Source organism: Taurulus bubalis (assembly GCF_910589615.1).
Source record: "Taurulus bubalis genome assembly, chromosome: 4".
Lineage (NCBI taxonomy): Eukaryota > Metazoa > Chordata > Actinopteri > Perciformes > Cottidae > Taurulus > Taurulus bubalis.
Genome location: NC_136592.1, coordinates 24,657,336 through 24,683,481, shown reverse-complemented (window position 1 = coordinate 24,683,481; position 26,146 = coordinate 24,657,336). Strand labels below are relative to the sequence as shown.

The window sequence follows — 26,146 nt, the reverse complement described above, 5'->3', positions numbered from 1 at the left end:
AACATAAATAAAAGTCTCTGATCCTTCGCGGGATGACGAATATTTATAAAGATGAATTCTTTGTGGCCGGGAAAGGGGTTACGATGGTAAACCGAACGGCCGCAAGTGGATGTATGGGACTGATTAGGACCCTGGAAATGAGATTAAAGAGAGATCTACCAACAGATTGAATTGTATTTGCCATAATTGCTGAGAACAGCTTATTTAGTGCAGACCGCAAAAAAGAGAATCATAAACCCAAGGAAGGAGGAGGAGAGGGCTGCCACTTGAAACCAGCAAGCTTTACTCAAAGAAATCAAACCCAGGACATGTCTTGTATCAATTAGGGGGTGTGTGCATGTTGCGTTTATATGAACAGAGGATGGGATGAGGGATGGATTAGCTCTTTACTCAGAAAGTTCAGCTTGTAGGAATGATTTATATTCTTGGGGAGGGGGTATTAGTAAGCTTGCTTATTTTTAGGCCAATCCGACTGTACTTTAAATGGAGCGTTCCCCTGTGCATGCCGTGAATACGTCTGAAATGAGATAACTGAAATAGCCTTGCCCTCCGTTCTCAGCATTCCGTCGAAAAGAGCTTTAATGAAAAATAAATCTTGTGAAGAGAAAGAAAAATAATAAAAGAAAAAAAAACAACAGACAAATAAATAGAAGCACGGGCTCGAAGATAAAAGTGAGCGCCGTGTGCCAAAGAGCTACTCGCTCTCATTCCTGGGTTGATTGTACTTAAAGTGAAACCACATGAACTGAGCCGTTTCAAGGGAAGTAAAAGTGTGTGGAGCTAAAAGCTCACATTTACGGACCGCCCTAAAGCCCCCGGACACTCAATATTTCTCTGTAACATTAAACATTCCGCCTCACATGGATTAGAAACATTACAGCCGTTTTGGGACATGACATCATTGAACACTTCTAATTAACCATAAACACCAACTTGTACTTCAGAATCAATATTGTACACACAGAACTTTATGACACTTCTCATACACATATTTATGCAACCCACCAACAATGATCATCAACGTCAACCTGTGTATGTTTAAGACAATGTTTATATTTTGGATTTGCACCTTATTGCTATTTCTAAATGTAGTTAGCTTCGAAGGTATTTGGTCATAAACCAAAATATTGGATAGTTTAAAGTTTGACCAGAAGATGGCGCTACATGGAAAGTCGGTGGATCACCAAAGTCATTCAAATACATCATCTGGGGACCATGAAGGTCAGTAGGGACCGTCAAGGCCATCCCTCCATCCACCAATAGTTGTTGAGGCATTTAAGTCTGGAAACACAGAAACACTGGACACAAATGTGGTTTTCTATGTTAGGCACTTTTATTGATTTTGTATTACTGAGTCACAAACACAAAGATTATTGTTAAAGACAAAGACTGGTACACAGTAACATCGTTGAGAGATTTAACTGGATTCAATTAACAGTCTATGTTAACAGTCGATGGAAGACAGTAAGTAATGATTCAGAACATTGCGTTTACTAAACTATCTGTTTGTGTACATTTTTGGCCAAAATATAAAAACAGAGAGCGAGAATTTTAACTCGATAAAGCTGGAAGGTAAAGACAGAAGTGCTTCAAAGAAATAACCGGTACGGACATAAATAAAAGGGATCTGCTCTATTGGGATCACACTATAGTAAATGTTACCCTGAACGTGTTTTGTGCCGCTCTACTTCCAGACCTGCTGAATATCAGAAATGTCACACTGTCGTACAGTAATTAAAAGTAGTACAAAGCTATGAAAAATATATCAGTGTAAAGGCATAAGAGACTCGCTCAGCAATCACAACACCACACCATCAAGAGTCACAAAGAGCTGGCTCAGGGGTACGCAGCCTTTACATCAGGGTTTTGTATCAAGTCAAGCTTCAACTGGGACATCTGCTGTGCTTAAAAAAACAAAAAGTGGGTGTGGTATAAATGTAGTAATGCAAAGCAATAGATATTCAAAGACAAAGCTGCGTCATTTTAGTGTTGCATTCACATTTCATATTCTCTCAGTTATCCGTGAGATTTAAAAACACATTTGCAGATATTCCAGCTTCCAAAAGCAGCGGCTGCCTACCCCTGGGCCACACCGATTAATACAACTTCTAACAACTTGGCCTGCCAAGTCTCTCCACTAGAGGACACTCTGGGTTCAACAAAAAGGACGACGTGCCACTGCAAACTGTCGGACACAACACGAGATCTCCACTCCCTCCATGACTCAAATCCAGCACAAACCATGTCCAGACTGAAGCTGTGAGTGCGACATGACTCACAAATCTGTCTTACATTAATATTTACTGTATTGCAAAAACAAAATGATGAGTGTAGTTTTGGATTTATTTACCCTCTTCGGGTCTTTGGATTATTCTGAAATCACGAGTGCTAGTTTGGACCTCCAGGAGACGATAACTGCGCCACAAAATGTGTAAAGAGAGACTCGAAAGCCTCGAGAAAGTAGCTGACATGAACAAGGTCAAAGGACAGGTTCACAATTCTGCCAACACGTGCAGTAAAAAAAAAAAGTTATTGGATGCCGTTATCGATCCTTCTGTCCATACCGCATGTGAGGGGATGTCCTTATAAAACTGCTGTTAAGTCAACATCCACTGTCTTCTTTCTGTGAGACAGTTCGTCAAATCATGAGGGCAACTTCTGAAATTAAAGAGATTTTAGAGCAAAATTAACTTATTTTTTAGCGATTTCCTGTCAAAGAGGGAATTTTAAACTAAAAAGACTGTAGCACACTTGTATGAATACTTCATGATGATAAAGCCTCATATTAGCAATGGTTAAACTTTGAAAAGTATTTTTGCACAGCGCCTCCATCTCTTACAGTCTAATGGTGTAATGAAGAAATCATTTCAGATTACAGCGACTAAGAACTTCTGATATGCATCCTGTATGAGGCAGGTGAGTATTGACTGAAAGGACAGGTTCACACCTTTTTAAAGAGATCTTTTAGCATCCAGTATGAACAGGAGGAATAATTTCAGCAAATTAAACCGATTTCAGTGTTCAGACTTGTGAAAATATCCTTTAAAATTAACAATGAGTAGAATGTGTCGCTTGCTAGCAGACACCGTGAATATTAAGAGGGGGGTTCTTTATTTTATGAAAATCCAACCCGTTCTGCCTTTAACGGTTCACTTGAAAAATGTGTGAACGTATCCCTCAAATTCTAGCAAACACTGCTGTCCAACGCGAAAACAAACTGCATGAGAGCTGACGGTCAGGTGGGAATGTGGAAAGTGGTCTTTGTGTCCGTTTTACGTTTCGGCTGAGCGTGTCAAGAGTGCGTAATCTAAGAAAGCGTCCTCCATGGCGAATAACTCCCCATATCAGCGTTAAAGCTGCAGAACGATGTCATGCATCGAACGATGTCATGCATCAACAGATCCCACTGAAATGTACGGAATCTCATTTTCACCAACCGCTCTGTGAGATGAAGTGAAAAATGTTCCTGCATGTATGTCAAAATTATTTCACAGTAACGCGGAAGTGTCACGATTTAAATTCTAGATCAAAAAGTGATTGAAATACATTTTATGATTCCGACCTTCGAAATCAAAAGCAGGATCGGCGATTCTCAGTATAATTTTTCCCGCCTACTTTCACTCTTCCCCAAAAAAAAAAAAAAAAAAAAAAAAAAAAAAAAAAAACACTTGAAAGATGACGCAGGGTAGCCTTTTGCAGTCGAGATGACGGAGAAACAAGAAAACTGTAAAAACATACCCCTATTTCACAGGTCAGTTTGAAATTGATACAATAACCATTTTAAGTAAAGTTTTTAATTCGCAAGTTGAAATAATTTGTTTCTTATTCTACGGTTATTCACTTTTACCCACAACATTGATGTTTGGGAACCAAAGTGCAGCCATACTACAAAAAAAAAGAAGAAGAAGAAGCCTGTTTTGGAAATTTTGCCAAATGACAAACACACACACGCACACACACACACGCACACACGCACACACACACACACACACACACACACACACACACACGCACACGCACGCACGCACGCGCACGCACGCACGCGCACGCACAGGGCACCCACAGGGGCCACAGCAGGTGAACTCAGCAGTAGGAGACGTGAACATGGTGGATTGGAGTCAGCAGGCAGCATTTCTTTTCGTCGCCGGAAGCTTTAACACACAAACTCCTGCCTCATGCGGATGATCTGCAGTAAGGCGGCCTGCACGTCTTCATCCATGTGGCCCTGAGAGAGAAAGTCAGAAACCAGCTTCAGTTAATCCGTTCACATTTCTCACTAAAAGTCGTCATTCACTCACTCTCTCCCTCCCTTCCTCCCTCCCTCCCTCATTCCCTCACTCACATAACAAATCATTCTGCGCTCGTCTCCCGACAGCTGTGGTGCTCTCACACCTTCGTATGTTTTGATAATTTTTTCTTGTTTTAATGGACTTGACGTCACATGTCCTCCAAACCGTCTGCAATGGCTGCCTCGAATAATCAGCAGCCTTTCACACATTTTCCAGGAGTGTAAACATATGAGGAAGCGTCTCTTCACTTGAATGGTGACAAAGTACTGAAAGCTGACTGATCGACATTTAACAAAAGCTAAACCACGAATTAATAAAACAGATTTTATAACATCTTTTACTGCTCGTGTGCAGATCATTCCGTGATTGCGGTGGTCGTTTAGTGTTCAAATGTGAGCTGCCAGTGTGTCGAACGAGCCGTCGGGGATTTTTTTCCGCCTCTCTAAAATGTCGACTGCGTGCTAACTAGAGCCGTGCAGCAGCTGTTGCGACCGCTCCCAATTTCTGTCCATTTCTTCTTTTTTGCTATACGGATGGTAGAGTTATGACTCGCAAATAACATCTGTGAAGTTTAGCTGCCTACGGCTTTAAGCCAAATTCAACAAAGTATGCAACTGTATCTTAATATAATACATTCCCCTTGTATAATATTTGAAGATGTATGAGGGGGGGTGGGTGTCGTTAATAGTGTGTATGTTTATTTATATATATAAGGGTGTATATGTATGTATGTGCGTATATACATATGTGTATGTATATGCATATGCATGTATTATTTGTATGGTTATGTGCATGTGTATCTTTATGTACATGTATTGTGCACATCTTTTCTTTATATGCATATCTAGAAAATCAATAAAAATGTGATCACAAAAAGAAAAGTGTTGCTGGGAATGACTAATGATCGACACTAGTGTCCTTAAAATGCTAAAGGCTCACTGCATCGTTCTGCCTTTTATGCAATTAAGAGTTTTGATAAAAATGATTAATCTCTTCTCCAAAACAAGTTACATTGTTCCTGTTCTCAACAAGCTCCTCTTATGAGTCTGAACAACAGCTCCTGAGATTATTCATAAAGATGATCAGACAACTCTCCCCCTCGCTAGAGATCCATGAGAGAAACGTACCTGAGCTGCACTGAGAAGATGAGTCCGGTAAATGGAAACCACCTCTCTGTGTTGCCTCTCAGCATCCTGATGGAGCAGAAGAGAAAAGCATTCAATGGTTATTGGACAGCTAAATGTTACGATAACATTTATTTTTTTCTACTGATTTTTGTCGTGATGTTTGTGGGATGGATGTTGAATTTGTATTTTTTAATCTTTATTCATCCAGTAAAGTACACGGTGTAACAAGCTTACCTCACTTTATCTTGAGGGCAATTTAAATCTGTAATTTCATTGCTATTTCACTTCCAGTTATTATTAATTAATTAAATAATTTGTCTTGAATCCAAACTGCATTATGTATTGTTGAAGTTTCTTATTTGTGTTTCTTGGTGGCAACTATTTTTCTACTAAATTAGGTATCTGTAAAATCACTTAACGTAGTTTCCATGTTTTATTTTAAACCAAAATATCGAGGATATAACACATGGATTGTGAAGCCGAAATGTTGCAGTACAAACATTAAAATATAATTAATTATCTCAAGGAAGGTTTTTTAAAACATCACTGTAAAATGTTTTTAAGCAAAGATGATGGTGTTTTCCAGACAGTCTCTGTGCAGTGAATGGAATATAAAGCAGAATGTGCACATGCTGATGTCATTTCCTGCGTGTCCACTCACAGCCAGCTGTTGCTGCAGGATCTTGATCTGGCCGTGGAGTGTGTCGATGTTCTGCGTCTGTCTCTTATTGGGTGCGTTGCTCGCGTATGCCAGCTGGGACAGACTGTTTAGTGCCTGCTTCAATCGCTCAACATCTGTCAGCAACTCTGTGATCTGACACACACACGCACACACACGTTAATGTTCATCCATTTATCGTTACTTTATCAACCAGGCAACGGAACTGGATGAATGATTTCATCCCTAGAAACAGAAACAAATCTAATTATTTTAAAATGCACATACATTTTTTTTTCTTAGTGTCAAAACAGACAAATTCTTATCATAGTTTGCATTATTATAATTATTACATTTAGCTAAAGTCAAAACACACACATACCAAATATAGTTTGAATAATAAAACAATGTCTGACAGTAAAGTTTTCATGTTTCGTTACCTTTTTGTCTTTGGTTTCAGTCTGCAGAGCCGATTTCTGAATTCCCCTTTGAAGCTCACAGATGGTGGTGAGCGACTTGTCGTATCTCTCTTTCAGCTCGCTGATTTCTCTCTCGACGGCGCGTCCCTTCTCCTGGACGGCCTCCATCTCCGTCCGAGCTCTGCTCTCGCCCTCCCTCGCCTGTCTCGCCTCCCGATGGGCCCCTTCGCTCTCCTCCGCTAAGCTCAGAAGCTTGTTGCTCAGGTTGGCAGCCTCCTCCTCCAGCTGCTGCTTCTCCGTCTTCAGCTGGTTCATTTGGTCTTCTTTATAGTTAATTTCCTCGAGAGCCTGTGTGGCCTGAAGAAGCTCCGATTGCAGGGCGGACACATCTTCGGCCCTCTGGGCGCCGTTCTCCTCCTCTTCACGGAGAGCCAGACGGAGCTTAGCGACCTCAGCCTCCAGGGCTTCATTGGCCTTGGCTTGTTGTTGCAGCAGAGACGTCTGATCCCCGCGGCGCTCCTGAACCTCTTTCTGCAAGGCGCAAACCCTGTGGGCCTCCTCCTGCTGAGCCTCTCTCGCTTTCTTGCAGTCGGCCTGGGTTTGCTGCATGGCGTCATGGAGCGCTTTAAGCTCCGTGTCGTATGTTGCAATCCGAGTCAACTCCGATTTCAGACGCTCCTGGAGGTTCTGGATCTGAGCGCTGCCGAGGGCGTTCTGCTCCTGAAGATCCTCTTTCTGAAGCGTTACCTCCTCGTGCTGCTGCTCCAACTTGACCAACTTCTGAGTTAATCCCTCAAATTTACCCATGAACTCCTCCTCCACATTCTTGTGCTTTTCACTGGTAACTACAGCAGAGTCTAGTCTCTGTTGAGCAGACTCCATCTCTACTTTTAGTTTCTGGTTCTCCCGTTTGATGCTCTCTCTTGCAGACATTTCTCTGTTATACTTCTCTTCCGTCGCCAACAGCTTGACCGTCAGCTCCTTGACCTGAGCACTGTGAGAGTGATCTTTCTCCTCAGCTGCCGTCAGTGGAATAAACTTGGACTGGATAGCCTCCTGTATGGTATCAAGTTCTTTCTTCTGTGCTTCCAGTTCTTGGGTAAGCTTAACCGTTTCCTCCTGAGCCAACACATAATTCCCCGACACTTGGTTTGCTCTATTCTCCGCCTCGAGCACAGCAGCATTCAACTCGTCTGTGATAGCTCTGTGGTCTTTTACGCTCACATAGTCTTTTTCCATCTCCGACTGGACTTTTTCCAACTTTTCTTTTAACTTTTCATTCCTCTCTTTCACATTTTTCAATTCTTCCCCACTTTCTTTACCCTTGGTCTCAGACTTCAACCTCTCCGCTTGAACGCTCTCTACGGTGGAACTCAACTCCATCTTCACTTGCTCGTGCTGCTGTCTGGGAACATACTCTCCCTCCAAGCTCTGCTTCAGAGTCTGGCTCTGCGTGGCCAGCTGCACGCACTCTTTGTCCCGGTCGTCACATCTCCTCTGCAAAAGTTCAACTTTCTTCATCAGGTCGGCGTTCTGAGATCTCAGAGCGTCCATTTCCCTCAGGTGTCTCTCACCGGCGCTTTGGAGACTGCTGATGTTCTCCTGCAGCGCTGGCTTCTCGGATCGAAGCTGCTGGACTTGGGCCTCTGCTTTTCCGTAACGTTCGCTGGCTTCCACTAGTCTGTCCTCCAGCTCCTCCAACGCCGTCACCATGTTCCTACGGGCATCATCGTGCGCCTTCATGGGAATGTAGTCGACGTCGATCCTGCTGTTGAGCTCATCCAGCTGCTCTCGCAGTATATCTCTCTCCTCCTCGCTCTCCTCCACATCCTGAATCAGACCCTGGCTTCTGGCAGTTACATCGACAAGTTTCCTTTTCAAAGAGGCATTCTGCTCTTCGAGGGCTGCCCGTATCCTCTGTTGCTCCTCTATCGCCCCCGGTCCTCCCTGGGAGGACGGACTGTCCAGCTTTCGATGGAGCTCCGACACCTCCTCCAGCACGCGATCGTAGTCTTCCCTCAGCTCGGCGATCTGCCGCTCCTTCTCGTCGACTGCGTTGCTCAGCAGGTTTTTCATGTTGTCAAACTTCTCAGCTGGCACCGTGTTGCTGTGTTTAGTCCGGGTCTCCTTTAAGTGGGTTTCCATTTCTAGAAGGGTTTCCGCTAGTTCGTCTCTGTCTGCGTTCGCAGCGCTCAGCTCTTGGTTCAGCTTTTCTGCCTCCGTCGCCAGCTGGTTCTCGCTGCTCTTGTACTCCTCCAAGGCCTTCTCGCTGTGTTTGAGGCGGTTGCGAACGCGACACACTTCGGCCGAAGCTCCTTCATACTTGGCTTTGATGTCCTGGAGCTGGGCTCGCAGCTCTTCTGCCGCCTGGCCCCCTAAATGTTCCTTAACAGCGACGACATGGGCCTGCAGCTGTTTGACCTTACACTCAGAATCCAGCATCCTCTTCTGGACGTCCCTCAGGGCGTCCTCCAGTTCTTGAATCTGCCGGTCGGCCTGTTTCTGGACGGTGTCTCGGCTAAGAACAAGCTCTTGGCACTCTCGGTTCTTACGGTTCAGGGCCGTCTGAAGCCGCCCCGTCTCTTCATCCGCTGCCTGTTGTCTCCTCTTCACCGCCTCAAGTTCACGTCGGTGGGCATCCAGTTCACCAGAGACGTCCCAGGCTGCAGCAGGATGACTCTGCTCTGGAGGTCGAGACAGCGAGCGCGACATGGCAGGATTCTGGAGCTTCTGCAGAGAATGAGGAAAATAATTTTAGAATTGTCATTATCATTTATTAAAGCGTAGAGAACAGATGTTGATTGCTTTGTAATACATTCACAAAAGAAGGCTCCACAGCATCCTTTGATTGGTAATTTTACAGATGTATACATTTGTCAGTTATACTTCTCGATTACTGAGGGCAAGAAAAAATGAAAACAGGATTCTGTATAAACTATATACTTGTATGCAGGTCCTACTGCCAGCCCACCATTGTTAACACAGACTGCTCAAATGCAAACTACCAACACTGTACTTTAGACATTTGAAAGTAATGTGAAACTGTTCCACACATAAAAACTTACATGTTCAGAGTCCAGGCTGTAAGCTTGTTTCACCAAAATGTTTTCTTTACCTGCGAGAAAAACAGTGTACAAACTCAGACCTCGTCATACTCTGAAGGTGAATGTTGAAATAATGGTATCAAATGTTTCTTTATGATTCAAGAGATGAAGCTTACCTTTGATAACAGACTGTCCAGAGTAGTCCCCCTGTGAATACACACAGAAACACATTCTCATTACAAACGGTCTGAGGCTTGTATTTCAACCCTTTATAGATACCAGGATGTGACATTGAGATCAAAACCTCTTTTACAAGTAAGACGCTGCCAGGACAAGTTCACATAGCAACAATAGAGACGACAAAAAATATACATTACATAATATAGTGCATTTACCAGGGCGCATCTTGGTCACGTGTTTGTTACTTAATTAAGGCAACTGTCGCTAGCTATAAATTGTTTTATCAGCACTGATTTATTTTGCACCAACACTCAAATATGGAACTGAATGCAAAAAAAAAAGAAAAGGAAATCACAGCGTAAGACCAAATACATGCATAAAGTCTGATTACAAATGAAAATAAATCTTCACTGCATTCATTTCGTTGAGGATTAAATGATCAAAGTAAAAGTGGGATTAAGTCACTGACCAAAGTACTCCGGAGCTGAACCTTGACGGTCTCCTGGCCTCGAGCCCCTTCCTCTCTCTCCTTGGAACTCAGTAACATCTTCAACTGATCCTTCTGATTCAAGGGAAAGAAACACAAAGATCAATAAAAGGACTGATTATTGAATGAGAATACTTAATAATATTATTTATCAAAGGGAATATATACACTAATTGATACCCACTACTCAAAAATACATTTAGATAAATATTTTTTCATCTTTAAGAAATGTCCAAAAAATATCTGCCACACACGATTTGTTCATGGCTTCTAATGCAGCTCATTATTAGAGGCTCATTAGGTATAGAGGCTCAGCAGGTGAAGGCTCTGAATGAGGGCTGAATACTGCTCTGATGCAATCAGTGGACCCTGACAAGTGGGCTGACGTGTCTGATCACCGAGTACAGCGATAAATATAAATTGCTTGAGAGGAAACAGCAGACACAGGGCTTGTGGGACTGTTATACAGGGTTCATACACATTTTGACCAATGGATTTTCATGACTTTTCCGTGACTTTTCCATGACTTTAAATCAAATGTCCATGAACAAACATTTCGTGAAATCTCGGTGTATACATGAAAAAGTGAGGAAATGTAGTATTTAAACTAACAATGAGAATTCCAAAGCATACAGTACACCTTAAATGACACAAATGAATGAGAGACAATAGTTTGATTAAAAGAATAAACATTTATATAGATGCCTGTATGCCTGCTTATATTTTGAGCGTCTTTCTTTTAAAAGCATATTTATTATTTCAAAACTCAGCGTAAATGAACGTCATGAACACATGAATAAAACACATTTCCATGACTTTTCCTAAACTTTTGGGATTTTATTTTTTTCAAGGACTTTTCCAGGCCTGGAAATAACAGTTTATAAAATTCCATGACTTTTCCAGGTTTTCCATGACTGTAAGAACCCTGGTTATAAGACTATTATTAAAAACATGATCAAATGGGCTCAATGAACATGTTTGGAGCAAAATTGTTCCAATCATATGTTTTTACTTTATTGTTGATAGATTATGAAGAGAAGTGTTTTTTGATAGTAACATCTGACTCACAGATCTTACTGCACACAATCAATAATAATAATAATAATATTAATAAGCACCAACTTCTAGAAGATTGAGCCTCATTCATGAAATATTAAAGAGCACACACATTCTTTTGTGTACATGCACACTGCCTTTTGTGGGATTTATAGATTTATTTTTGTTGATCTATATTTTCTGGAAATTACAAAACGCTGACTTGCTACAGCACTTGACCTTGAATGCTGAATGTTGGACTGTGCTACCTCCCTTTCCCCTTCACCTCAACATGTACACTTCTGTGTCGATAACACTACACCAACATCCTCAACCTCTTTCATTTGCTCTTATTTTTAGGATTCAGAGGTCACACAGTAACTTAAGACGTCTCCACGCTGCACTCGTGGCGACAACTGCTGAATAATAAGATCCTTTCAAACAAATGTAACCAAGAAAACAATTGTGAATGAGGCCCACAATATCCAATTAAGCATTTCAGTTTCATACCTCTTTTTGAGCGTCTTCCACAGTGATCTTTTCCTGCAGATGAATGAAAAAAAATGTATATGTGTAGTCAATTAAGGGATCAATAACCAACAACAAACCACTAAATTATTATTGATTGAATGTCCTCGTTATTATTCTGGCAGCTAAATGTGAGTAATCCATTACGCTCACTGAATGAAGTAAGTCATCACTGTTTTACATCAGCAATCACAAATATCAAAGCCTGCTATGTGTTTAGAAACTTATTTCACACTCCTTGATATTAGGATGATGATATTAAAACAAGAGAGCTGGACTCAAATCAGCTTTTAATATTATATTTGCAGCTTTTTGTCACTCAAAGCTCTGGACTCTCAGATGTACCCACACACTGAAAACACAAGCCAGCAGTAAAGCAAAAGCCTGTTTGGAGAGTAACTCTAGCTGCTTAGCTATTCTTTAGCTATGTAGCTCTTGTTGTGCTGTTTACCTGTGTGAGCTGTTGCTGCAGCACGTTGACTTTATCTAACAGAGCTCTCTGGTCCTGGTTGTACTGCCTCAGACTTTCCTGCAGGGTCTCGTTCTGCCTCTCCAAGTCCTGAAACAAACACCCACAACGATAAAGTTTCAAAACTTCAATCAACCAAAACACAATTACTGAATGCTAAAAACAGCTAATATGTTTTCACTGCTTTATGGATAAGGCTGTCTTGATGACTGAACTTTACTTTGGATGCAGTGAATTCAAGCAAACACTCCTTTAATTAAATGTCAGGTAAGTTGCGTGTGTGTTTGTGTGAAATAGGAGGCTGAAGTTAAACAGCACTTACATGTATGATCTGATCCCTTCTGGTAACCTCAGCTGCCTCTGATCTCTCCACTGAATGCTGAAGATGAGACAGTTTGTACAACCATGTTTTGAAGATATAATGTTACCATAGGTTATAAAAGTGTACAGAACAACTCTCAGGTATGATCACTAGATGGCAGTCATGCACATCTGAGTGGCAGTGAGTGAGCCAAAGAAAATGCTTTGAAGTGTGGACCCACTGGAAGATAATGCACACTCTAAAGGATTCAAAGTGTCTTGGCAATTGAATGGCCTTCACCTTTACAATCTTTTAACGAAGAGACTTGCCGAAAAAATGGCAACACCAAATGTCAGGATGGTAGTAAGTAGTGTGGAGAATAACGGCTTCTCCTCACTGTAGCTGGGTTTAATGGATGGGATGAGCCAGGGAATTGAATGCTGCAGGATTACCTGTCTCTTCCACTGCTCCATCTTCGCGGCCTCTTTGTCTGGAACAAAACCAGAAAAAAGCAAGATCAGACACACATCGATTTGATAAAACAGGTGTGTTTACGGGACAGTGTTTCTTCAAAACAAAGGATTGCAGGAAAATATATCAGAGAAACACAGAATCAGGGAATATTAGTTAATATTCTGGCTAAAGATAGTGAGCTATGTGTTAAAAGACATATTGACCAAAAAGAATACAAATCATACAGAATATTTACATTCTGCAATGACATAATTCTATATTATATAGCTGATCTAAAACAGTGTAAAATATGTCAACAAACAGCATCCTGCTGTTGTTGTATTATGCTTTTGACATATTTTCCCAAATGTAGCCGGAATGTGCAAAACACGTTGCTGTTGTTGCCGATGAGAGGCAGAGAATCACTGACTTAATACGTATAATATTGTCACAGAGCTAAAACAGAGCAACATAACTCTAGAGATGCTCTTCATCTAAATCATCTTTCACCGAGAAAAATTGTAGATTATATTTTTTTCTTAAAGAATAGGTAAGGTGACTCTTAACTTCATGCCATGCACATTATGCTCTTCTATTTATTTCAAACAAACTGCAACAGAATTCTTTCATGTCTCTAGTGTCGTTTTGGCCAGCTGACCTCTGGTGGCTTTGTCGAGGTGACTTTTGACCATCGAAACGAGCTCCAGGTTCTTGCTGAGGCGAGCGTAGTGAAACGCATCGTGACCCAGGCCGTCCACGGCCTTCACGTCGGTGCCGCTCTTCAGCAACACCTCCACTGCATCCTTACAGCCGTACTCGCAGCCCAGAATCAGCGCCGTCCTGCGGGCGGCAACAAACACAGTTTATGAGCAAAAACACGCACCAACTATCTGTGGAACAACTGTGTCTGAATATGAGGATGTCAAATCAAAAGCATGTGGTGCAAGAAACAATTCACTGTGCATGTAGTTCCACTGCTGCGGAATAATTCAGAGCTGTGGGAGGTGAGCAGAGTGATTTGTCCTTTTCGTGTCAACACATCCTAGTTTTTTATTACATTTTTAAGAACTTTGTTTTCTTTGTGTTTTGCTCCTCAGAAACCACGGTAAAATGAGTCAGGTAAATGTGTAAAGCATTAATGTGACGTTAAAAGTTATACTAAACTGAAAATAGAAATGCAAGACGTTTTGAGGCAGTTCATTTTTTATGCATCTAAAATATATGATATTGTGACACTACATTTAAGTCATGTGATTTGTTTATTCTTATAACTCCAACCAACATAAACAGAAAGAGGGTTTGTCTAGCTAGCGAGGAAAATGTTCTATTAAAAGTATACAGCATCTAACTACTGTTGAAATGTTCTACATCTCCCATTTTCCCATATTCAGTTTATTTAAATTTCAACTTTTACTGATATTCATCACCTGCTAACCTAGATTTTGCTACAAGGTTTCTATGATTCTTTTTGCAAAGTAATTTCAGCAAATATCCTTTCAGAAATATCTTTTTCATTATATGATAAATGTTCTTGACTAGAACAGAATTTACAGTATATTCTGTGACTAAATGTCAGAAATTCTTTCCCTGCAAAGAAATCTACAGAAATTCAAATAGAGTGACTTGTTTCAGGTTAATAATCTATGCCATCTGTCAAAAGCTGCCTTTTGTAAGCAACACAGACTTCCAATTCTTAAAACATATGTATGACAACAAGCCAAGCAAAGATAAACACCATGATGGGGCGATGTGTCTTACTTGTTTTGTTTGTCCCGGATGGTGATGTCAGCCCCTCGCTCTAGCAGCAGCTGACAGATGCGTGGATGACACATCTGGGTTGCCAGCACCAGAGGTGTCCTGCCATCCTGGAGAACACATAAATACACACATTTACATCCAAAACCACAGTTATGAGATGAAGAAGTTAGTTTTGAAACTTTGAAACTGAGCCACGTTGGTTTTTAAAAAGCTGACTTTTCAGAATGAAACAGATCACTTCAATTCCAGTCCACAGAACAATTCATATCCAACTTGACCACCCGTTTGTGCCGCTCTAACTAACCGTTCATGAAATGAATAACCGTCATTGACGAAGACAATCAATACACTTTTCTACAATGGTAACTGAACAAAAGAAATATCTTAGAAGTGACCATTACAATACACTGTGTGAAATGAAGTGAAAAAGAAAAATGATTCTCACGAAATCAGTGGCATTCACAGAACCCCCACTGTCACAGAGAAGTTTCACGCTCGAGGAGCAGCCGGCCATGACTGGAGAAAAAGAGTAGAAACAACTGCATTCATTTCATCACATTTATCACTGAAATACACATGTGCATCGATCTCAGCCAGCAGCAGCATGGAGCTTTTTAGATATACAAGCACTCTCTTTACTCTTGATCTTTTATGTAACATGAGTCATATTAATGATCATGTGCTCATCAGAGTTTTCATGTATTTAAAACACAATAGAGTACAGTAAAGCAGTGACGAAGAAAATGTAGAATATAGTGGAGTAGACGCAGGTACAAAGGTAAAGTAAAATTGAGTAGAATAGAATAGTGACGGGTCGAGAAGATTAAAGACATTATTAAGGAAAAGTAGAACATAGTAGAATAGAGTCGAGTAGTTACTAAGATAAAGTATAATACAGTAGAGTAGAGTCTAAGGTTAAGAAGAATAAAGTAGAGTAGAGCAGAATAAAGTCTTTGCTGAGGTAAAGTAGAATAAAGTAGTTAGGACTAGCGTAGATTACAGTAGAGTCAGTACCAGAGAAGTAAGTACTAGAGTAGACTAGAGTAGAGTCAGTACTAGAGTAGAGTCAGTACTAGAGTAGTAAGTACTAGAGTAGACTAGACTAGAGTCAGTATTAGACTGGAGTAGAGTCAGTACTAGTGTAGAGTCAGTACTAGAGTAGAGTAGACTAGTCAGTACTAGATACAGTACAGTACAAGTACTAGAGTAGAGTAGAGTCAGTACTAGAGTAGAGTAGAGTCAGTACTAGATAGAGTCAGTACAAGAGTAGAGTCAGTACCAGAGTAGTAAGTACTAGAGTAGACTAGACTAGAGTCAGTATTAGACTGGAGTAGAGTCAGTACTAGAGTAGAGTCAGTACTAGAGTAGAGTAGACTAGACTAGAGTCAGTACTAGATACAGTACAGTACTAGTACTAGAGTAGAGTCAGTACTAGAGTAGAGTAGAGTCAGTACTAGAGTAGAGTCAGTACTAGATAGAATCAGTACTAGAGTAGAGTAGAGTCAGTACTAGAGTAGAGTCTTACCAGCATCATGTAGAGCTGTTCTTCCTTGTAGGTCCACATTTCCAACTGGACTGTTGTGCTGCAAAACAACAGAATCGAAACAAGAATGAACCAAAACATGGAAACGATTGAATTAAACTGAGGCCACAAATTACATCTCATGTGCACAAATTAATAAATGGTAGCCTCAATATATATTTTCTCTCTATGGCCAGTCTCTGTAAAAGTTACGTGATATGATGCTGTTGAGTCACCAGGACTAACTAGTGGTTGCCTTTCTTCACTGTAGCTTTTGAAGCCAACTCAATGTTTTTCTAAGTTGATAAAGTTAGCTAAAGAGTATTTGACCTGAGTTTGGATTTTTCGTCATTCAAAGCCAGAAGAACTCAAAAGAATCAAAAGAGGCTTATTTCACAAAGATTTCACATGTTGACAATTACTCCAACAGAGTCCACAGTTTGTTTCACCTCAAACCCTTCCCTGGGTTCAAGTACGTATTTTATATATAATAGTTTAATTGTGTTTTAATAGCGGTAGAATAAACTTATTAATTTCCATTGGTTGGGCAGTGGAACCTGAGAGCAACAGCAGGCAGGTCATATTAGGCTAAGTGGCGCTGTGCTGATATGCTTGTGACATCTCTACCCAGGCAGTCAGCTGGTTGGAGTGTACCACTGTGGCGATGAGGGCCTGCTATGAAAGCCTTGAGGACTCAATGCTAACAGGGGACTGATGTTGCTGGGTAAGCTTGCCAGCGAGCCCCACTATAAAAACCCAACTCTCTCTAGCAACAAGGGCCAAAAATTAGCAGCACGCTCAAATGACAAAGCGAAGGGGGTGGAGGTTGTAGGTGTGGTGGTGGAGGGGGGTGGAACCGGCAATGGGAGCTGACGGTGGAGCACGGAGAGGGGGTTGGGGAGGGATATCCTATACCTTGAGGGTTTGGGCTGACGAGGGAGATAGTGGAGGCGGTGGGGTTGGTGGGTGTTGGCGTCCAGCTGCTATGTCTGGTGTGATGACGGCACCAAGAATGGACGGCAGGTTTGCAGGAGGGTAGGCTTGTCAACACCACTGACAACCCCCTGCCAACAGCCGCGACCTCAGTTAGATCACTGCCATGAGAGAGGTGGGGGCAGGAGGGAGGGCCTACGACACTATGAGAGCACAATATTGCAGAGATAGCCCCCTGATTGTAAACACATAAATCCCCCCAGCGGGACACGGTGACTCAACAGGGCCTTCTGTTGACCGATACGGAGTGGGCTCAGCTGCCAGAGCTGTTTGGCAATAATTATTTAAAGAAGGAAACTGCTCTGACTGGCCAGTGACTGGGAAGCAGGTCTGTGGAGCATTCATGCAGGGGAGTGCGTCGATGCACAACACACCAACATGAGGAGCAAGAAAAGTGACAACCCCCCCCCCAAAAAAGCATAGCTAAAATTTGACATCTTATCTTGTAGTTTGGCATGTTTTCTTAAAAGGATTAGATATTTCATTCAGGTAAAAATATTGTTGGAGGAACAAATGGAGGATAAAAGCACTTTACCTGCAAGAGTTTCTGCACACACAGAGAATGCCCATTTCTTGAAGCCTGATGAAGAGCATTTTTTCCTGCAAGCAATAAATGCAGAAAACAGAAAATTAAGAACAATCACAATCAAGGGTTTGCATTGAATGTATTTTTAGAGCCAAATTCAGTGTGCAATTATCACTCAACGATAGATGGAACTTTTATGTCCACAAGCTAAAGTTGCATCACTTCATCATGACGGTGCCATTAATCAAACATATTATTCGGTCAGTAGGATTTAATAGTCCAGTGACAAGGACAAAATATATTCAATTAAGTTTTCTAGAGTGGCCTACAATGCTAGTTATCTTAATCTGAAAGAGTGGGATAAGTGTCCAATATTCTACTTTGGTATTGATCCGTCTACTTTGTTGAAAGTACACTTGCTGGAATAAAAATCAACTTCTTAAACTACTTTGAAATCTTTTCTTTGCAAACCGACTGTGGACGTTGAATACTTTCATTTTTATTGACATATTTAAACATTTTTGACCAATATATATCATTCATCGGTTAGCCAACCTACAATATATGCGCCCTGAAATGGATGAGATTGAAATTGTGGCAAGTGCAAAACATATTCATGTTTTTTTTGGTCTGTTTTTTTTAATGGCAGAAAGCTGCGTCATCACTGCAACAAGTAACCTAATTATAATTAGATGCAATCATCTTTGCCTTGCTAAATGAATATTTTGTCTAAATAGCTTTTGAAAGTAAACTTGCTTGGTTCACGTCTCCAGCTCATTATTCAGCCTAATTTCACATTCCAATTTAAGATGATAATGCCGAGCAGCACTCTGCTTCGACTAATCAACTACACGGAATAAGAGCAATGTTCTGCCTAACACATCCTCATCTTCCTTCTGAAAACAGGAAACTTGGTCTGGCACAAGTGACTTCATCTGCCTTAATTTAAAATGTGATAATGTGGACATGAAATCACAATTACTCAGGGACGCTGTGAGAAAGCGTGCAAACTTGACATGAGAGGCCCCTAATGACATATAAGGTCGTAACGTCAGCTGTATCCCAACAGTTTGATGTGAAGAGATCTGTACAGATATACAGTCTTCAGGCGATTTAATGAAGTAAACGCAGTGAGTGGCCGTACATAGCGAAGCGCTGCAGATGTATCAGTCCGGCCGCCATCAGATGCTGCAGTGATTTCATGAACTGAGGGAGAATCTTTCATACAGCATAAAGCGTGTTGGATCAGTCAATTAAATATTTAAAAACATCAACCCTGAAGCCCCTACAGGTGTAAGTGCATGTGTCAGTCACACACTGATGAAGTAAACAAGGTGTTTTTAGTATTAAGACTGTACAATAATAATACACTGTTCATAATAGTTACATGTATTTATAGACACACATACATATATATATATATATATATCTATATATATATATATATATATAGATATATATCTATATATAGATATATATATATAGATATATATCTATAGATATATATATATATATATATATATATAGATATCTATAGATATATATATATATATATATAGATATATATCTATAGATATATATATATATATATATATATATATATATATATATATATATATATATATATATATATATATATATATATATATATATATATATATATATAGAGAGAGAGATCTATATCTATATATATATAGATATATATATATCTATATATATAGATATAGATCTCTCTCTCTATATATATATATATATATATATATTATTCAGTATTGTAGATTTTTACCATTTATTATTTATATTACTTGTTTTGAGTTTTTACTATGTCTGTGTGTGCACTTCTGCTGTAATCCTGCAAATGTCCCCACTGCGGGACAAATAAAGGAAGATCTAATCTAATTAGGTCTACTTTCATTGACATGATGGGGGTGGACAAAATATTAGAAACACATCCGAGTATAGGACTACAGCTCCAGGATCCTGCTTTCATCCAACCTGAACTCACCAGTGGCATCAGTTGCAGTGACATCAACACTGTGTCCCAGGATGAGATTGAGACAGTCTAGGTGTCCTCGCGTTGCAGCCAAATGAAATCTGGAAAACAAAAAAGAGAGAAATCGAGAAAAGATTAAGAGAGGAAAACTGACGGCGGGAGAAGTCAAAGAGCAGCCAGCACGGAGTAGAGAAGGGCAAGTGAAAAAAGCTATAGGGTGTAAAGAGAAGGGGGTCAGGGTGAAATTTAAGGACAAGCGAGGGACTGCAAACTGACGCCTGGCTCCTCGATATCAGCCAGATCAGCATTCTTGAGTCAAATAACAAGAAACCTCAGGGTCTGTCATGTCTCCAAGGCAATCAAGAGCAACAGAAACAATGTTTCCCCACTGTATCAGCTTCATTGTTGTATAGGCGAGCAGTACCATATAAAAAATAAAACTGCAGCTTCTCTTTTTGATTTCCGTGTCCTATGTTCTAGTTTGTCTGTGAAGGCATCACCTCTGGCACCATTATAATTGAGGGATAATTATGTTCATATTGAAGTTTAATTACACAATGGCAATGTTCATGAGTTTTGCCTCCATGTTCACCGTCTAGTTTGAACGGCCTGGATGGTAAACAACTGACCTAAAATGTTATTTATCGTGATTTTCTAGAACTTGGAGGTGGCAAGCTTTCAACTTTTAAGCCACCAGGGAGAATACATTTTGTTAAATTTGTATTCATGTTTAATTGCCGACTCAATTAAGCAGTTTTCCACTGAATTTGGTTGCCAACACGTCTTTAATCATCACTTTTGACTGGAAACATTTCTGTTCCCCTTCTCTGATTTAACTCGCAGCAGCACTGCCGCCACCAGCCACGAAGGTCTGCAGAGGACCCGTGTGTAAACCAATCTCAGTCTGTCACCCATCAGGCCACATGAGCCTGTTTATACACTAACCCTTAGGTATCTGCCAAGGAGACAGCGAGGCTGTCACCTCAACACTGCTGCGGGTATTAAAAGCCGTGTTGATGGCCTGGAGATGCAGGTTCTCTGGGGAGCAGTGGAGGGTACTGGCAGACTGGGAGCAGACCAAACCTATCCAAGTTAGGGGGATATAAGTATTGTGAACTCCCAAATTCATGAGCCACAGCATTTTCCAGAAGATAACTGAAGGAATGCTTCTTAACAGTCAAAAATACATAATTGCAAGCTTGAACTGCTAGTGGATTTCCTCTAGACTTTGTGATGAATAAAGAATAGAGTCGTGTGACCGTAAGCGCCACAAACAGCTACCAAGACTGAAAATCATGTATTTGCAACTATGTTATGACTAAATGCAAGAAACCAAACAGACAGTTTAGAATTGAGGAGCTTTGAATCCCTTAAAATGGTTGTGATTAATTAGCCTAAGACTGATAACAAAATATAAGAAACCCCAAAAAAAGCTAAATGTTGGACAATGACCAAACATAAAGAATGTACTGGTTTGAATTGTGGAGATACGTATTGCTTCCCCAGCTGGAGACCTCAACAAAAATGTACTTTTAACCATTTTTAGAACTAATGGGTCTGGCTTTGAGAGCACATGGCATTTCATCGTTCACACCTGCTCCTTGGGCGGTGTTCAGGTCGACGGTCTACAGGATACGGTTGCTATTTTTAGCGAGTAGACAGGGGAAGAGTTAACCAGAGAGTATACGCTGGGCGCTGAACCATATACAGCGTATGATAATGTGCGTCTCTAAAAAGGCACAGCAGTCAACATACTGTGGCCGCTGGCAGCTTCAAATTCTACTCAATCATTGCTGCACATAGTTTGAAGAAGTCTACATACCTGCTGGTGCAATTATGTGCCACTGAGAACAACATTCAAAATATCAAAGTGAAACTCTTAAAGCTGCATTATTTGATTTTATTAGTGACTATGTGCATAATCAAAGTGGTCACTCACAATGAACACAACGACTTCTCATCCAATTGAAACCCAGATATGAGTGAGCATTGTTGCACTTCCTCTCCCCTCGTCTCAAAGTCAATGTTTTTCTTGAAATAGGATTTTGGTTAGATGTCTGAAATAAGCTCTGTGGTTCACAAGCTTAAGAGGATTTTAACATTCTGTTCTAAGATATAAAATATGTCAGTAAATACCCCTCTCAAGAATTTTGGAGCTATTAAGCGTATTGCCAAAAAGTGGCTAAATGGGACTACAAAACGTTGTCACGATGACTAGTCCGCCTTCATAGCCTCGACATCGCCCTCATGTGACCGTGGTGTCGTTCGTTTATAGCTTGTTTAAAGCTTGTTTATAGCTCATTTATAGATTTTTACCTCCGCCAATTGCACTCTCGCTTCAAAAATCATAAAAGCGGTGTTCGTTTGTAAAGATTATCTTGCTGAACAAAACATGGAAGTATTATTTTCTGCAATAATCCATAGGAAATGTCCCACTGGCTTTTTGTCCAGAGAAGCAGTGCGATAATAACTTCTGGGGGTGGCCTTCATTCATCATCCCTGCAGCACTCTCTATTGGACAGAGGCAAGCCAGTGGACATGCTGCTTTAAAGAAAACACATCGGGGTTAACGGTTTGTAATTAGTTTCCCCACAGAGGTCCATGATTACAAGACATCGCCATCAAAAATTCCTCTGCTAAACTTTTGCAGAGGCCAGAAAGCCGTGGACACGTGTGAGTCTGTGTGTGGCCCACTGAACTAAAAGTAGACCTGCTTGTGGTTCACTTTTGTTTGGGCTAGACTACACGAGCAAAAGTGTGACCCGTTTCTATAAATGTTCAATGTGTTGATTTTATAGCGAACCAGCTGTGGTCTGTCCGCCCTGCAGGGGAACACCGAATGATGAGCGGGACTGTGTTTGTGAACAACAACCTCTGCAGTCACTGGACAAATTCTACCACCTGAGACCAGGCATTTATCAGGTTGTGTGCATAATTACGCTTATTTACAAGCATGCATGTATGAAATTGTTGGTCTGTGCAATGGTGCCATTAGAGATTTTCACACACTGCTGAAAATACTCGTCACCTTTGCTGCTGGGATTTGTGGCTCCATAGTTTTATGCCTTAACAAAGCCTTTATCAAAATAAACCTCAAGCACAAGCCAGAAACCAGAGACTTCTTCATATATCTAGGATTAAACTGAGGGCGCCGGGCCTCCCAAAATGCTGGTGTTGGAATCTGGTTACAGTTAGCAATAAAATAAAAGTACCTGCTTTTATAAACAGCTCAATGCTTTGTTTTCCATTATGCCATTACAGACCAAAACAAAAAGGCCTGTGTGTGCAATACCTGAAATATCTGTGGTCATGCAACAGCAAACGCAACTCCTTGTACATGTTTCAGTTGAGTTGACCTACTTTCCTCCCATGCACCTTCCATTTACTTCCTGTTCTATCTTTCATTCTGTCTAATGAACCCTTGTGAAGGGTGTAAATTCAGCTCTTTGTAAACAAAAACAACCAAAACCTGAGGTTCCCACTGAAAAACAAAACAAAACATTGTCCTTAAAGATGTCAACTGATCCTGATAATAGCCTGCAGCTGGGGCAAAGTGTATTACTGCGTCTTGCAAGCACCACAGTGGCTCTGATCTGAATTTACAGGGAGTCATTTCCTGTGGGGACTAGATAAACAGCCTCCAGCCAATGTGGTCAAGCCAATGTGGCCACAAACATTTCTTGTACCAACTCCCACAATGACCTCCAGTCAGATGGACACTAAAACAGACATTTCTGGATATAAAACTGGACTCATAACAATAACATGCAACGGAAAATGCGTACGCTGGGCAGATGGGGGAAGTTTTAAGGTTAAAAAAGGTTCGACAGGGTCACCATAGTAATGGGAAATATTGTGAGTGGGTGGGATTTTTTTATTTAAGGGTCATGCAAGGAGACTTGGAGGCACGTGATACAACAATTCTTTAGTAAGAGTGACTTAGTTGTGTAGAAATTCCTATCAATAGATGCTTTATCTGGGAAACAGGGTTAGGAATGTGTGGTTGCGAGACCACAACAATGTTTGAAATGTGTGATGCTCAGTACTTTTAGAATTGAATGTTAAAAAAGGCATTTAGTAACAATCAAGAGAAAACTATGTATGTGTAACACAGTGAATATGGATGCGTGTAAGTCTGTAGAGGTTAGGTTTACTCACGCCGAGCGTCCTTCCACGTCGAGCTTGGTGGGGATGATGCCCTTCTTGCTGAGAACGGCAGCCACCTTGTCCACCTCGCTCCGCTCCACGGCCTTCATCAGCCGGTCATCATACTTGTTCCAGTCTGTGTTCTGACAATGAAGACGGGGAACTTTCAGACATGCAGTATGTTTGACAGCATTTACCAAAACAAACAAATAGCTAAACACATATTTAACACCTTCTTAGTTTAAAAGTAGTGTGTAATGCCTACAATGTAGTTTCCAGTTCTTCTTGCTGACGAATAAAAGTAACAGTGACATTTGCATATGACACACTGGCAATGTTGTTTGTCCTTTTGTAGTACAATAATAGACGTAAGTTAAGGACGAATGTGCCAAGAATGTGCTGTGCTGCAGTTTCACTAACCCCACCCCCTCATAAGTGATAGCTACAAAGCATGGGAACAGAGGACTGTTAAGGCTTCGGGGAAGCAAATTTTAAGTGGCATGTTTTATACTGCATGTCAACAACGAACAGAGAACACAAGCACACGGTACAACCTTAACTGAGTTTCACACACAAGCAATGTGTATTTAGACAGCAGCAATGCACTACAACTACACAATAGGAACATAATGAAACCATACATACATCATATTGACAACATCATGGACACTATACTGCAGTTGTGAATCTTTTAATGAGCCACTCAATTGATAATTCTCCCAATTTGCCTCAATAATTCCTTCACTGCCACTTTGTTAAATACCAACAGAACAGCCACCATACAAAACAGACTGTGGTGACAAACTGAAACCAATGAATACCTACAAAGTGCATGGAGGTGCATTTCAGCCAGCGGCTCATCTTTGGTGAGTGGAGCTGGTCCTTGCACCGTGCTACTGAAAAGGCTGCCACGGTTCCGGTTTACAAAAACAAAAGCTGAGAGAAAAGTGTATAAAAGAAAATCCCCTCGGCTCTCGGTGCACTCAACCAGTGAGTGCAACAACAAAAACGGATGAGACGACAGTCTATACTGTAGTGGTGGTCCTCTTATGGACGGCTCAACCTGTCGAGTTTCCCTCACTTGAGGCAGAGGAGCTTATTTGGCTGGATTTTCTCAGCAATCCGGTGTTGCTCACAGGCTCAGCCCGTAAGTTCATCACTGCACAGCAGTTTAGTTGATTGTGAAAAAGGTTGGAGAAGGAGGAGTAAGAGGAGCAAGAGGAGGAAGGAATGGAGGTGGAGAAGCAGTAGGACCAGCCCTGCCAGCCCTGGGACCTGCCCTGGACGGCAACTGCAACTCCTCCTCGGGTGTAAAGTCAGCTCAGCCTGGCTACCTCTCGCCTCCCCTAAGTGCCTCCCCCTCTATTCTCGCCTTTATCCTCCAACCTTCTGTTCAGCTTAGTCTCCTTCCGTTTTGATACTCTTCCTCTTCTTCTCTGGGTTGTTTTTCCTATCTACAAAAGCGGCAAGCTACTTGCTGAACAAGTTGTAACTAAAGAGCTTCTCTCTTCTTCGCCTCTTCTCTCCTCTATCAGTGGTCTCCAGCGTCTTCACCCCACCAAATGGCAGGTCGGTCCGGCTCAGCGGGGTAAATATGTGAGCTCTCCCAGGTTTAAAATATCACCCCCTCCCTGGTAAACAGCCTTGGTGCAGACAGCGCTGCAGACTGGTTACCTCTTTATTTTTTGACCCTCCAACCTTTCTGTAGTGACTGATAGGAAGACAGGGGCTAAGAATACATTCTGGACATGCCTGCACTGTGAGTAATGGCTTTAGCGTCTATCACCACTGCCAGCATGAAACAAGGCCAGCCAAAAAGACCTTGCTTACACCGCCACCCCCCACCATGCTCCCCGCTTGCCTCCATCTGAAAATATTAATGTCAGAGGGGGATTATGGTTTGCACATTTGAAGTGGTCTTGGCACTGACCCTCACAGGACACTACCGGCCCCAGAGCTGCTGTTAACCCATCCATCTAAAGAGGGTGGTGTGGCTCCAAAGCCCTCTGAACCGAGCTGCACGGTGGCGAGGTTAGATGTCAGCCTTTTTTACAACCAACTGCCTGAGACTGCAGCCCCAACCACAACTACATTGCCTCTTCACTCACACTAAAAAAAAAAAAAAAAACACAGCAAAAACATAAGCTTCACTGTTACTAGGTAAAAAGCAGAGAGGGTACAGAGACGGCAACCTAAGGACCCGTTTAATTTACACACT

At 41.3% G+C, this 26,146-nt stretch overlaps 1 protein-coding gene across 1 annotated transcript; it reads right to left on the bottom strand.

The window, feature by feature from the left end:
* Positions 1-3,674: 3,674 nt before the first annotated feature.
* Positions 3,675-25,466, bottom strand: uacab (uveal autoantigen with coiled-coil domains and ankyrin repeats b). Its single transcript, XM_079216540.1, has 19 exons — positions 24,754-25,466; positions 23,941-24,071; positions 19,795-19,883; positions 17,799-17,863; positions 16,274-16,331; positions 15,194-15,264; positions 14,749-14,855; positions 13,649-13,830; positions 12,990-13,027; positions 12,559-12,615; positions 12,219-12,326; positions 11,750-11,782; positions 10,187-10,279; positions 9,714-9,744; positions 9,559-9,608; positions 6,515-9,223; positions 6,078-6,230; positions 5,417-5,482; positions 3,675-4,225 (listed from the first exon to the last, which is right to left on the bottom strand). Exons 1-19 carry the CDS (start codon positions 24,787-24,789, stop codon positions 4,154-4,156), a joined length of 4,149 nt encoding a protein of 1,382 aa, XP_079072666.1. The 5' UTR covers positions 24,790-25,466; the 3' UTR covers positions 3,675-4,153.
* Between the last annotated feature and the right edge of the window lie 680 nt (positions 25,467-26,146).

Bases quoted from the DNA above. Each gene is read 5' to 3' on its own strand.
- uacab (XM_079216540.1), bottom strand. From the start codon at position 24,789: ATGAGCCGCTGGCTGAAATGCACCTCCATGCACTTT. The intron at 14,856-15,193 runs GTGAGAATCATT...TGTGTTCTCCAG, and splicing joins CTGTGAATGCCACTGATTTC to GATGGCAGGACACCTCTGGT. The intron at 6,231-6,514 runs GTAACGAAACAT...TGTGTGTGTCAG, and splicing joins CTGAAACCAAAGACAAAAAG to ATCACAGAGTTGCTGACAGA.